This window comes from Centrocercus urophasianus, unplaced genomic scaffold (genome assembly GCF_019232065.1).
Source record: "Centrocercus urophasianus isolate 14NV4802_14NV808 unplaced genomic scaffold, USGS_Curo_1.0 seq_30, whole genome shotgun sequence".
NCBI classification, from domain to species: domain Eukaryota; kingdom Metazoa; phylum Chordata; class Aves; order Galliformes; family Phasianidae; genus Centrocercus; species Centrocercus urophasianus.
The window spans coordinates 6,703,990-6,718,991 of NW_024884867.1; the positions used below are offsets into that span (position 1 = coordinate 6,703,990).

At 38.5% G+C, this 15,002-nt stretch overlaps 1 protein-coding gene across 4 annotated transcripts in view; it reads left to right on the plus strand.

The window, feature by feature from the left end:
- The window catches only part of CLIP1 (CAP-Gly domain containing linker protein 1), a 63,501-nt gene that overhangs the window by 24,819 nt on the left and 23,680 nt on the right, over window positions 1-15,002 (plus strand). For 2 of the 4 annotated variants that reach the window (XM_042829183.1, XM_042829184.1), the window contains exons 6-11: window positions 563-760; window positions 1,125-1,228; window positions 3,418-3,478; window positions 8,671-8,775; window positions 11,690-12,634; window positions 14,001-14,117. In XM_042829183.1, the coding sequence (XP_042685117.1) occupies window positions 563-760; window positions 1,125-1,228; window positions 3,418-3,478; window positions 8,671-8,775; window positions 11,690-12,634; window positions 14,001-14,117 (1,530 nt within the window). The remainder of the gene's footprint in view (window positions 1-562; window positions 761-1,124; window positions 1,229-3,417; window positions 3,479-8,670; window positions 8,776-11,689; window positions 12,635-14,000; window positions 14,118-15,002) is intronic. The other 2 variants (XM_042829186.1, XM_042829185.1) reach the window with 1 other exon arrangement.

Sequence of the window (15,002 nt, forward strand, 5' to 3'; positions counted from 1 at the left end):
GTCAAGGTAAACGCCTTGACCCTGAATGTCTTGTTGCCATAGTAGAGGCACAAAATGCTAGTTGGATTTCCAAAAGCTTTTAATAGAGCATTTGGAAATGTTATACTGTTGCTGTTGACCCAAGATAATGACTTGGTAACGAGAAGGGCAATGTTATTTACTTGCTGTAAAGATGCCTTTCTTTTTTTAATGCAAAAAAACTTCATAGAAAGCTAATGGATTTGTCTCTGTGTGCGTCTACCAAACCTGCCTCAGACTGAGGCCAGCCTTTGGTTTTCGCTTCAGTCCTTCTGTCTCCTATGTGCTGCCTGCTGATTGCTACAAAACAAACTTAATACGTAGGTATGGCTATTGTTAAATTCCCAAACTAAGAAATTTAAGGTGAAGCAAAAAAAAAACAAACAAAAAAACCCAACAATCCTTTAATAAAATACTTAAAGGAGAAATTACGATAGGTTACAGAAAACAGTTGCTTCTCTAACCCTAATGTTTGTAGAGTCTTGGAGACATCCCTGGTTTTCACTTGATAAAGAACAGTTTTTAATGTCCTTGCTTTGTGAAGTTGACAGAAACATCCTCCCGGTATGCAAGAAAGATTTCTGGTACCACAGCCCTGCAGGAGGCACTGAAAGAGAAGCAGCAGCATATTGAGCAGCTCCTGGCAGAAAGGGACCTGGAGAGGGCAGAAGTTGCAAAAGCAACCAGTCACGTGGGGGAAATAGAGCAGGAATTAGCACTTGTTCGAGATGGACACGACCGGGTAAGAGCAATGCTGCTGTTCTTAAAACACAGACTGTGAAACAATTGACTTCATTCCCCAAATCGCGTTTTCTAATTGAAAAGGTCTGAAAGTAAGAGCGATGTTCTAAACCTGTGAGATCTTTTGTGTGGGAGCTTTGGCTTGATAAGAGCCAACCTGTAACATTTAACAAATGTTGGTTAAACCTTTTCCACATCTCAGTGAGTGATGTTTTCTTTTGTTATGTGCATCTTTTGAGTATCACATTCCTGCCTCTTCGTTCGTCCCTTTGCCATTCTGTGATTACTGAGGTATAAATACATAACTTGCAAAAAGAAATCATATCATGTTTGTCTTAGATTTTGTTCTTATTCCTGGTGATTAGCATGTACTGGAGATGGAAGCAAAAATGGACCAGCTGCGAGCTATGGTGGAGGCTGCTGATAGGGAGAAAGTGGAGCTTCTCAATCAGCTCGAGGAAGAGAAAAGGTAACCCAAAACTGTCTTCATTACTGTAGCTGTTAATAAAACAAACTTTGCATTAAAAGTAAATGCTTTGTGACTTGCAAATATGAAACAAATCTTAAATAATACAGATATGAGAAGCTATAGTATAAAACAGTATTTCTGCTCATTGAAATTAATATTAAAAATAAATTCTTAAATTTGATGAGGAAAGAAACCCAAAGAAAATTGTACTGTGATGAATTACAGCTGGTAGAGGGGATTTTTTTGGTGACTGAACATCCACTCAGATTTGGTAGCTGGCATTGGTTGTGTAACAAGCCGAGTGGACTTGTTTAGAGGCTGTAACTGTTGTTGGAAGATGGATTTCATGGAACTTAATTCCTTCTAGTATGGCCTTCAGTTGCGATGGATTTTGTTCCTACTTTTATAAGGTACAAATGGATCATGCCTCATCTTTCTGAAACACTTCTTCAAAGTGAAAATTTTCATAATCCCGTTTCCTGCCAGTGCTGGATTAGGAATTTACAGTTTAGTGCTCTTGTGAATAACTTATAACTTTTCATGTGCTTCCACACCGAGTCTGTAGCTTACAGGAAATCATCAAAGCCCTCAATTTTAGTGTCTTTTCTAATTGATGTTCTTAACGATTTGAGGAAAAGAATTGAGATTATCAAGTAGATGTGTTCCTCAAGCTGCTTGAGGAAATGATCTGGTGCATTGTTTTGATGCATTCCGAGTGCTTTTGAAAAGATAAACCCCGTGTAGAAACCAAACCCATTGTGAACCTGCTCTGTACACTGGTGTTCTGCCCTGCAATGTCAGCCTCTCTGAAAGGCCTCCCTAAAACTAGGACACACAGAGGAGAACGTGCAGTGTTAAACCTGGGCAATTCCCTGACAGTTTGCACGCTTCCTTTTTGTTGGACCTGCTTGCACTGCATTTTCGAAATAGTCAAGTTGGGTATGGAATTACTTTTATGATCTCTACAAAATGATGCAGTGTGGGTTTTTTGTTGTTTTATTTTGTGCATTTTTTTCTTAATATTTAATTTTAAGTAATAACAATTTTTAAAAGCTTTGCAGCACCTCCAATAGCTTGGCTGTGAACCTCTTCTCACTGGATGCCAGGCTGCGGGGGGTCCGTTTTTCCGCAGTGCTCCATGGCCTTGAGCTCACCTTCAGTGTGTTGCTAGGCAGCATAACAGTGCTGTGTATGCCTGCGACCCATTAGCTGAAGTGACGTTTTATAGCCAGTTCAGGGCTTCAGCAGAGCAGTATTTCTCCTTCCTCCTAGTCACTCTAGGTGTGTTTACTTTGAAAGCTCTGTAATGTGTATTCGAGTCAGTCTCAGCGGTAACGTTTAGTCAAATGATCTTGAGTCCTCTGTTTCCCATAGCACAGGGGTGATACCCACTTCCGTGAATATAATAAGTTGTAATTGTCCTTTTGTTTTAGTCGTCTGTCCCTTGTATCACACGTTGATGCAATGATTTCTACATTGGTCAGCCAAGCTCCAGGCACCAGCAGTGTGCACAGTTCAAAGGAAAGAAGGCATCTTTGTCAATTCCTTTGCCACATCTTACTGTGTTTAAAGGAGGAGATCTGTCCCCTTGTTCACTGGGGTATGCCAGACTTGGGGAAGGAAGAAGTAACTTTAAAAAACATTTATTTTAGTTCAAATACCAGCTTAGCACTTCTACATTTGATGGTGTGATTCTCATTCTAAAACTCCTGTATGGGCAAGGCAAGCTGTATCTGTGCTTTTGCAGGTATTTCCAGCCTGCATCTTGCAGTCCATCCTGACAATCAGCACATGTTTGTCCGTGATAGTTTTGATGCAGTTGTCCAGCACACTCCCGGAAGGCTCTCAGGAATCTCAGCTGTTTCCTAACTTTCTGTTTTCTTATCTGATAGAACATGTGGAATGTGTGCAGAAGGATGAGGGGGTGAAAGAAATAGTTCTGATGTAGAGGTTTTCTTTCTAACTCATCAGAAACTGCAACAAAATACCTTTTTCATAGAGCTGTAGGAATACTGCTTCTTTAAAGTTGTGCTTTAATGACAACAGTTTTCCTCCTCTTCAGTGTTCTTTGTAAAATTATTCTGCTGTTGTCATGTTTCTGGTGCTTTGCTGTCCATTGTCCATGGAAAAATGAGCAGGAATGCATTTTCCTTCAAAGTTATCTGAATTTTAATCAACTGTCCCCACAGGAAGGTTGAAGATCTTCAGTTCCGAGTGGAAGAAGAATCCATTACCAAAGGAGACCTAGAGGTAAAATGTCTCCAGCTTTGTAAACAGGATATGTAGTAAGACAGAGAAATGCAATCAGTTCCTCTTAATTATGCTGTCCTTCAGAAGACAAAGGCAGGAATGATTAATTGATGCAGTAGTAGTCCAAATGTATGCAAAGCACATGGAAGTGCTTCCCATTTCTGCAGTCCTTGATTAAGCTAACAGTCCTGAAACTGCACAATCACGCCCATAATTCAGTTATAGGACGGGTTTTACTATGGAATGGCCATATTTGTTTAGAATAATTCAATTCACAGAAAACTCAATTTAAAAATATTTTTATTATGATATATTGCATCTTACTGATGTTTCTTTGATGGCTTAGAAGTAAGCACCAAAAAATATAATCTTAAAATTATGAAACTGACAATTAGGTATTTATATGTTTGAAAATGTGTATTGAAAGCAAGGCAGCCCATTTGACTTGGCCTAAGTTTTTTGAATTCATGTACTTTCCTTAGGTAAGATTTATTAATAGAAGAATATTCTCTCTGGAGATCCATTGTATACACAATCTAAACAGCCATTTAGGTGTGCATAAATAATGGTTTGTAATTATGCAATCAGATTAGGAAACATCTGATGAAGCCTTACTGTCAACTATTTGAACACTGCCAATTTTAACTCCAAATGTCAAATTAAAAAGCAAGATATTTTAGTTCTACTCTACTGTTGTTTAAATCTGAAAAATACGAGAAACAACCAAATTAATTGACACATATCCCTGTGAACCATTTATGATTAAAGTGCTAGCCTTATGGAAATGATTCATTTCATATAACATTTCTTTTATTTTAGTCTTCCATTCATTTTAAGATACCTATCTAGACTCTCCATAGAATGCTCCTTTTATTGTTTAGTCCATGGAAACTTTCAGTTTTTTATTTTTTGTTGGTCATGGCAAACCATTGTAAAGACTGGTTTGTCAAGCAGCATAGCTTCAAGAATTTAAGCTGAATTCAAGATAATGAAGTGTATCCTGTTGTTTATGTTGGAATGATCAAGTGCTAAGTCTGCAGGTGAAATATTTTTTGTTTATTTGTGTTTTAATTTTACTAATAGCGAAAGAGGCAGATTTCGGAAGATCCAGAAAATGTAAGAAGGCACTTAAATGTGCAGAGACATCCCGTGTTAACAGATTGTGTGCAGAAAATGCTTATACTTATTCACTAACTGCATAATCTGTTATTGAAACATTGACTCTAGTATTTGTGTGCATGTTGCTTTCAGAGCAATTACAACATTTATCAAAAAGAATGTGTGTAATGACTAAACGTTGTAATCCCCACTGACTGGAGAGAGGGCAAATGAAGTCAGAGTTCTCTGGGGTCAAAACCTTTGCAGCTGATTGGAGAGTATAGGAGCTTGTGGAAAAAGGCTGCCTGGGATCTTGAAACGTCTTTCATTTAAATGTAGGATTTTATTTGCTTCACAAAATCCTGCTTGTTTTCCTACAAGCTCCTACTGCTGTTCAACAGTAAGCAATGATCCAGTTCTTCTTTCTGAGGAAGGAAAAAACAGAATGTTCCCCAGCTCCCCTTAAATGTTTCTTTTTTCTTCTTGCTTTTTTGGCATAAAATGCTCAGGGGAGTGATAATTAAAAACATCTTAAAAATTAGTGTACAAAGCTGTCTATTTTAATGTATCTTCATGTACCTTCCCTGTGAATTATGCAAGACAAATGTATGCAACTAGATAACAGGAATTGCTTTACAAGACATTAAAGCAGCCCTCTTCCTTCCGTAGCTCAGAATAGTGGAATTTAAATGCCTTCTCTGATTGGATTTAGGAAGAACTATCACAGGCTGCCTCCTTTGCTGCATCCCCAGCCAAGATAGGAAGTTCTCAAGACTAAAACTGGTTTCCTGCTGTGCATTCTTAGGTGTTCCTTTTGCGAAGCTACTTCAGCGATCCGGGTCTCCTCTATTCTTCCAATCAGGCTCACGGTGTGTTAGAAGTAAATCTGCATGTGCCCTTCCTTTTTCTCATTTTGTGCACTCCTTGTTTAATCCTATCTTTACTCCTGATTTCCCTATTCTAATTTTTTCCATTAAAATGGACATCTTCACTCTCTGAAGGAGAGGATGGCTGATCACTTTGTTTCCAGGCTAATGCTTCATAATCTCAGTCATGTTCTGTGATTGTTATCCCAGCACGAAGGGACTGAAGGTCTTCTTGCCCCTACCCTAGAATTGATTATCAGCATTTATGGCTTCAGCACAATTTCACAATTTGACTTTTTGATGGAGAACGTAACCAAAGGTTTATTTTGATGTGAAAGTAGCTAGAATACACAAATGCTGAAAATAGCTGATGACTGCTTTCTGACATTTGGTTTGAGTAGAATTCTTTAGGGTTCAAGCCAGAGTAAGGCTTGTCCCATTTCCCTCTCTCTCTTAATCTAACTGCAGAACTCTGGAGAAAGGGAAGATGCTTCATTTATTGCTTTTCTTTTTCTGTTTTTCTTTTCTATTCAATTTAAGGTATGCAATCCAGTTCTTCTTTTTGTAGTACTCTGCTCTTGTCAGTTTGCTGTGCACTCAGTTTCCTCACAGAGGACCATAATTCTTCAGACGTTGCTCTTCAGATGATCAGTACTTTGATTAAAAATTTTGCAGTGATTGTTGCCTCAGGGAAACTGGAGGCTGTCCCTCAGAAATCACATTTGTTGAAAGAATAATCTTCCATCTACTAAATGGGGAGAAAGTGTCCAGCAAAGATCTCTGGAGCAGTTTTGTTTTGCTGAGTTTTTCTTTGAGTTTTTATTTTCATCGTGGTAGTATTTTAATTTCTTCTTTGAGAGATACTGGAGATGGCATTTAAAAAGCTGGTAATCAGTGGTGGTGTATCTGATCTTTGCAGTACTAACGTGATGTCTGTAAAATTAGTGATGAAAGTGTCCTGGTTTTTACATAGTATAGAAAATCTTCAGATAATGTATCCTGCAATGATGAAAGGAGAATTCTGCAACTGTAAGGTTTGAGGCTTGTTTTCTAATGAATCCCTTTTGGGAATGAGAGCAGGAAAGAGATGAATACTCAATTTTTAAAAATAGCTTAGTTTTCAGACTTAGAAGTAATGCCAGTCAGTCTCAGAGAGAGGACTGATTACAGCCATTTCAAAAACGGCTATTTACCTTAGAATGTTTTTGTTTCCAAAGCCAATGGGAGGCAAAACTGATAAGCCACATTCTCATGTTTTTTTCTTTCATCTGCACTGAATATCTTCCACTGCTGGAGAAATTAATCTGCTATGGAATATCAAACAGCACAAATCTAAAAAGTAAGTTTAATGTTGATGGATTTTAGTATTTCAGACCTTGTAACTAACTTCACAGTAAACCAGCCAACTCCATTCAGCTGGAAAAACATTTAAAAGGACATTTGAAACCACCAGATGTCAGCATGCTTTGGGAGAAGACAATAATAAATGATGCTGTCTGAAGGAATACTGTGATTGAAGGAGAACAGGCCTGAAGCAAAACAAGTGTCATCCCTGTCTGTCTTTCTTTGCAGAGACCACACACAATCTGTAACTGCTGTGGCTGGTTTGGAGGCAGTGCAAATCATCTTGTCCCTCTATAAAGAACACAGTTCTGTAGGGACTTTTAAATACCATCTTACGAAGATGAGAGAAGCAGCAGTGTCCTGCCAGCTGTGTGCACTGCTGTGGGTTTGGCAGCAGTGTGGCTTTGGAGTTATGCATGCTCTTCCTTTGGGTTTCTTTCAATCCACTCTTCAGTTATCTCACCGGGCTGCAGGACCTCTCCTCTCTTAAAGGCAGTCATAAGGTGTGGGGCTGTCTGATTTTGTTCTGTAGTAAAGTCACCGCTGCAGCTACACTGTGATAGAGAACTTTCATCGAGTCTGATGGATGCAATTTCTTGAGCAGCAAAGCACGTCTTAGCATACCCAGACAGAGCCGCATTCATTTCTGGAGATCCACCTTACTCTTGTGTGGGCGAGCTCTGAGAAACTGCCCTTTTTCTTTGAAAAGACATAGGAAACGGTGCACTTTCATAGTCCTTTTAATTTGGATTGTTTCACACTTGCAAACAAATCAGCTCTCTTCATTTCAGGAGTGGCACAGCACTGAGGTTCTTAACTCTGTATTACTTTTTTTTCCTTTCATCACGTCAGTAAGGAGGTCAGGTTTGAACTGACTGCTGGACTTCACCGCACCTCTCCAATTTCAAGTTCTCATGCAACACTTCTTGGAGTTTCTTGGAGCCCAAGTACTCAGTTTTCTGTGTGCTTGCCAAAAAAGTTCTACCCCTTTGTAAACAGAAGGCAGGAGGTGACAGCTTAGTTTCATGTACTTCCCGCTTTCCTTGAGGTTCTTCAAAGAAGGGCAAAGTTGGGTTTTTCTGTTGTTCTGTTTGTTTTTTTCAATCTTTCCAGTTCCACATCTTGTTTCATTATGCAGTCCTCAGCAATTACAGAGCAACCAGACTATTTCCCTGTGTCCCCTGGTTTTGGAGAATCTTGTTGCTTGCTTACTTTCTGGAGGAGGAGAGGGATAAATTAGGAAGGTTCTGCAGTTACCATTCAGACAGCCAGGCTCTTTCTGTTCATACAATTCATACTGTGGTGACAAATGAACTGTAATATTCCCAGATCTTCACCAAAAGCATTTCTATGACTGAGACTTAAGATGCAGCTAATTAATATCACATTAAAAAAGAAAAAAAAAGCTTGATTTGTCACGTGAGCTTTAGTGGTGAATTTTCATCCCCTGGTTCATAATACATCATGTGAATAATACAACCAGTGCATTGAAGAAAGAAGTTAGTGAAATGACAAGGAAAGGGATGCATCATCCTCTTAGAACAGGTGTAGGTATATATTTATATTTTATGTACTTTTTCATAACTACTCTAATTTGTGCTGAAAACTTCATGTACTGATAAATAACTTCTACTTGGCTGCATGAAACTTTTGTCCATATTTCTTTGTGATTTTAAAAAAATTTTTTTACACATCCGTCCATTTACACTTTCAGCCCATCTTTCTCATCCATAGTATTTCCCTGTTCATTTTATCCACTGCATCTTCTCTGCTCATCATTGATAGAAGATTCTGGCAGCACGGCCTGCATGTGGCTCCCTCCTTGTGTGCTGGCATGTGATGGTGGCACCGTTGTGTTCTCTTCCTTTCCCTTTTTACTAACAGACGCAGACCAAACTGGAGCATGCCCGCATTAAGGAGCTTGAACAGAGCCTGCTCTTTGAAAAGACCAAAGCTGACAAACTCCAGAGGGAGTTAGAAGACACTAGGGTAATGGTTTTCACTATTTCAATAAGACTGATTTGTATTGTGGAAGATTTCTGGTGACGCAGTCTGCCGGGTGTAACACATGCTGAAAGAGATCTTGCACCTGCCACGAACCTCCTGTAGCTGCAACACTTGTAAAAATGAGCATTGCTTTTGAGTGTCGGTGCTGTGTGTGTGTAGCTGTGTACGTGTGCTCATTTCTTCAGGAGAATCCAGGTAAGATGACGTCAAAGTGCAAAATCAGTACTTGAATCCGTGTCAGAAGTGGCACATGGGACTGTGAGCAGACAGAAAGGAATGCTCAGTGGTTCATTTTTAGAAGTAGCAAAGTTCATTATATCCAAGAGAAGTAATTCCACTGTGCCAGTGCTTTTAACTCAGAAATGGTGGTTGTGCTGCTTGCTTTGCTACGACAAGGACTTCTTAATTCTTTTTTTTCTACCAATGACACAATATTTTCCTGAGTACCTCAGTAGCATTAGTAACAATGCTGCTGTCAAAATATTACTCAGCATTGGGCCCAGGACAGATTTTCAGCATGTTTCTAAGAGAACAGAGGCTTTTCTTTCTAGGAAGGTGCTAACTGTGTTCGTTGTATTTGGAGCAAGGCTCAGAGGACTGGTGGAGTTGACTTCAGCAGTTCAACATGTGTCTGTTAGCAAAGTCTGTTGTGCTATAACATTTTATTGTGTACCTGTGCTTACTTAAAAGTAAAGATCCAAGAAGAATGAAAAGCTGTACTTCATAGTTACATTTGGGTGTCCTTGCACCTGGAAAGTTATGACAGGTTTTGATGTATTTCTTTTTTTTTTTTTTTTTTTAACTTTTCAATTTAATATTTGATGAATAATTCATAAAATCTCAAATACAGGAAATCTGAAATGTCCACGATTCCAACTAATGCTCTGATCAAAATCAACCCTGAATAATTGTGAATAGTGCAGTTCTACACTTGCTCTTCACCAGAAGGCCGAGAAGCGATCTGCCCCGTTACCTCGGGGCTCCCTGGGGGAAGGAACCCAGCGAAACCCCCTGTACTTTGTGATCAGTTGCTGTGGTTCTGGCCAGCTCTGAAGCAGCACCTCGGTGATCTTGGTCATGCCCAATGATAAGCCACTGTTGATAAGTGCCCTTTGTCCTAAATTCTTTACAGATAAGTACATATCCAGTAAGATGCTGCAGTTGATTGTTTCTGGAATGTGGCATCTTTATAATGAGTAACAGATAACAGTGCACCATTCAGGCTCTATTATTAGGGGTTTTTATTACAGAAAACCTGTAAATCTGCTTCTAGAGATGAGCAGTCAGATACATTTTCAGTTTAGAGCAATGAAATGGAAATAAACCAGGAGTGCCAGTTCTTTTATGTCTTACAGTGTGAATCTTTCACAGTCCCTTGATGTAATGAAGCAATGAATTTAATTCTGCCTTTTTCTCAGAGTGATGAGTTCCCTGCAGGACAATGTGTAAACTTCCTCTAGATGATACATCTTTTCTTGTGTTAGAAGTAAAAAAGCAAATATTGTTATCTCGCTCTGAAAAAACCCAAAAAGTCATCACAAATCTTTAAAACTCATGAAGCGATGTCAACTGGAAAGAAATGCTACAGTTCTCTACTGTGAATCATTTTTTCCTGCAGGATCTGCAGGATATATGTATTTATTTTTTCACCTATTCCCCTTTTATAAATTGTTTCATCAGTAAAGAGGATGAAAAAGTCACATGTGTTTTTCTTCTGTTCTGCACACTGCAGAATAGGCTGCTGAGCGCTTGACAGTTTTTGTATCATGCTCAAAATTCATTTATTTGTCTTTATAATTATCTGCACATTTTTAATAATCTCATTGCTTTTATAGTGGTTTATCCACTGCTCCCTTCAGATAATACTTCCTACATTTCTTTGTCCCTTCCAACCACTTTCTTTAATCAGGGAGATGAAGAGTATTGACTCTTCTGTATAGATAGGGATAGAAAGCTGAGTATGTGTCATATTACGTATAATTGATTGCCTTCTTGAAAGCGTACATATATATTCATGCACACACACAGCTCTTCTTCAAGTTAAGGTAGGGATGAATATTAGAAATGTCCGAGAACATCACCTACAATAAGTACTGTTAAGGAGCAGTTGCAGACAGTGGTGTCTTTTTAGGCTGTTGGATAATAAGAAGGCTGAAGCATTGATTTCCTAATTAGATGTCATTGTTCTGGTTTTGTGTGATTTTCATACCAGAAATGTCTGTAATATTTGTTGAAAAGCTCAGATGAAGTGAGGAAGGTTTTTCAGGAGAACATTGGAGTGAATATGGAAGAAGTTTCAGAGGATCCATATGCCAAAAAGGCAGTTGTATGTTTTTCTGACAGTCTCGTGCTTGAGTTATGAATTTGGAAGCAGTTATTACAGCAGTTAGAGAACTGGGGGCTCTCCCATCTTTTTTCCATCTGCTTTACAATGGTTCTAAGAAACATTTTGTTGAATGTTGATAATGTACAGAAGCAACTTTGCAGGCTTTTCTTTAGCAAGTTATTATTTGCCAATACCTTCAGAAAAATGAGTTTAAATAAACTGCATCTTTAGGGAGAACATAATGCGCACGTAATAGAAAGATGTGGGCATCTGTACATTTTCTTTCCTTCAGTGATAATTTATGCATAAATGAATTAACAGTTGGTCTTGTTTCACAGCCTTCCATATAAAAACAGTATTTTCTTAAGCTTTCTTTAGCATTTCCATAGAAATAGGAGTTAGCAGTGAAGCTCAAAGGCATCATAATCTAAACCGCTGGTAAGAGGAGGCTCATGATGTTGGTTTGCAACGCTTGGTGATTTCTTTTCACTGCGGTCTAAGTGTCTCCATGTATTAAACTTATGACTTTTATAATTCTTTCTTCTTTTCTTAAAATGCTGTTAATCATAGGTGGCTACAGTATCAGAAAAATCTCGCATCATGGAACTAGAAAGAGATCTAGCATTGCGGGTGAAGGAAGTAGCTGAGCTTCGAGGGAGATTAGAGTCTAGTAAACACATTGATGATGTGGATACTTCTCTTTCATTGTTACAAGAAATAAGTGCTTTGCAAGAAAAAATGGCAGCAGCTGGCAAAGAGCATCAGCGCGAGATGAGCTCTCTGAAAGAGAAGTTTGAAAGCAGTGAAGAAGCGCTGCGGAAAGAGATCAAAACGCTTACAGCTTCAAATGAGAGAATGGGAAAAGAAAACGAATCATTGAAAACTAAGCTTGATCATGCCAACAAAGAGAATTCAGATGTAATAGAGCTGTGGAAATCGAAGCTGGAATCTGCAATTGCTTCCCATCAGCAAGCAATGGAAGAACTGAAAGCTTCTTTCAGCAAAGGTGCAGGGGCTCAGACAGCAGAATTTGCAGAGTTAAAAGCACAGATGGAGAAGGTTAAATTAGACTACGAGAATGAAATGTCAAATTTAAAACTGAAGCAGGAAAATGAAAAATCTCATCATTTAAAGGAGATTGAAGCACTGAAGGCAAAATTGCTGGCGGTCACAGAGGAGAAAGAGCAAACCCTGGAAAACCTGAAGACCAAACTGGAAAGTGTGGAAGATCAGCATCTAGTAGAAATGGAAGACACTTTAAACAAATTACAGGAAGCTGAAATAAAGGTAAAGGAGCTAGATGTACTGCAAGCCAAGTGCAATGAACAAACCAAACTTATTGGTAGTCTTACACAACAGATCAGAGCTTCTGAAGAAAAGCTTTTGGACCTTGCTGCACTTCAGAAAGCCAATTCTGAAGGTAAATTGGAAATCCAGAAACTTAGCGAGCAGCTTGAGGCAGCTGAGAAACAGATACAGAATTTAGAGACTGAAAAGGTTGATGGAAGTAGCAAGGTTTGTATCAACATCCATCCTTTTATTTTTACTTTGTTTTTGTTTTTACATTTTTACTGCTCTAAACTGCTGTGGCAAACTCATCACAGAAAAAAAAGCCAAAAACTTGTTATTAGCAGTGTGTCTTTGTACCATCTGAGGAGGTTTAGAGAAAGTGTTAATTGGGTCAGATCTCTGAACAGGTTCTATTGCTTGGTCTGCACCACTCAGCAAAAGGAAAACATGCCTATGTGGAAAGCTTTGTGTAATGGAAGGTTAGTTTTTTGGCTTATTTGAGAGACGAGCCCTCTGCCTTAATATACGAGTTTTTCACTGTTGATGCTAGAACTATTGGCGTAGTGACGTGGGGTTCAGTGGGTTTTCTCCTCTGATGATTGCACTGAGTTGTAGAGAGATTCTCTGTTCTCAGTTTGTGCCAGCAGTATCTTTACTACCTTTGCTATCATCAAAGATGATGATGGAAGAGGCAGAGTGCTATTAAAAGTGAAACAAAGATCCTGGAGGAATTTTTCTTTAAGATAAAGGTATGCAGCAGTGTTGTCAGGGACCTTCTCATTGCATTTTTGAAGCACAGACTGCAGCTTGATGTATCTTACCAAGATTTTTTATTGGTGTTTTGGATGTCTCTTTAAGGCTGTCAGTATGGTATTCAGTACAGAAAGTTGTTCTGCCACTGCAGCTAGAAATAAAAGTGCTAAGATTTCATTTCATTCTGGGGCTTTGGGCAAACCCCCTGTCAGCGCGTAACCTGACAAGCAAGAACTCCAATTTTAAGAGCAGTGGGAAGGTAGCTAAAGGAGCTCTCCTAAACCCTTCACAGATGGTTCCAAGATACTTGACTTTTGTGGACTATTGGCACCACATTTTTAGCTCACACTGAATTTCTGCACTATCCTGGGTGAGGTACAGAATCTTTTGGAAAATGGCATCCCTGTGTGTATTGGTGTGAATAGCCAGTTGAAACATACAGTGCTACATGTTAAAAAAATTAAAACCAAAGAAAAATCCATTAAGAACCAAAACTACCAATTTAACTGATTCTGTAACTCTTTGGAAATGCTTCAGTGTGCTCCAGAATGTCTACCATCAAGTGCTCTAATTCTAAGATAACTACATTTCAATTATTTCAATCACGTTCCAAGATCCAATCAGTACTGTGATGTAGTCATCAGTGGAAATGAGCTTCACTCAGTTAACACATTACATTTTTTTCTTCCTTTTTTTTTTTTTTTTAATTTTCATTTTGTTCATCTTACAATGATTTTAATATTATAGTTATTTTCTTCAAAGTCAACTTTTAATTTCTCTATTTTTTATTCATTCATGTTTGTAATTTCGTTTCACTCCATTTAACCATCTTTGTTAGGCTAGTAATCTGGCCAAAGAACTGCAGGGCAAAGAGCAAAAGCTTCTTGACCTTGAGAAAAACTTGAGTGCAGTAAATCAAGTTAAAGATTCTTTGGAAAAGGAACTTCAACTTTTGGTGAGTAGTACTCAAAAATTTTGGCTTTTTCCTTCGGATTTTGGTTGTTGTGCTGAGAGCATAATTAAATTCTGAGGATCAGTTCTGAGAAAGTCTTCCAAAGTGCTTACAAAAAAAAGGCACTGACTCATGACAAATAGGATCCATCTCAAAATGAAAGGAAGATCTCACTTGACTTGTGTTTATCAGCTGTTTTGTCTAAATAGAAATTATCTGTTAAGAAATCACACGTGAAATATTAAACCACATGAAAGGTGTCATGCAGCTTAAATTTAGACTATTAAGGGATGTGTGACCTGTTATATAAATTAATACTCACTATAGGAACATCTTGCAAATGTTTTTTGAAGACATTTTTCACCTGATTCCATTTGTAAGCATTCTGTGGGTGGGTGCAATTCTCCTGAACACCATGGTTAGCAACAGAAGCCATGCTCCTTTAGTTTCACTGTCCTTGTCATAAAATCTTTCCTTGGCCATAGTTGACATTAATGTCAGTGTCTCACTTAATGTCTTCTTCAGCATCTTCCCTTGTTTTCCAGTAGCATCTCTTTCTGCTGGTAGAGCTGGAAAACACTGGTATGAGATTGATCACAGCGTTGCAGATGTCCACTGTGCAGCCTTTGAATAACGTGGGTAGCTTCTTACACTGAGAAGCCCAGAACTCATGTTTCCTACACTGGGCTGTCTGCAGTTCTTTTGCTATGGAGAGCTTATTCTGAAAGCTTAGGGACTTGCAACCGAGGCAAGAGATCAGCCTTGCATTATGTTGCTGAATAGATTAGTGCTAAGCTGTAATTCAGAAACTTCAGTTTTCACTCCTATCATAAATAGATATGGTTTGTTTTCTACATGTAGAATACCCAATATAAATTCAGTGGCTGA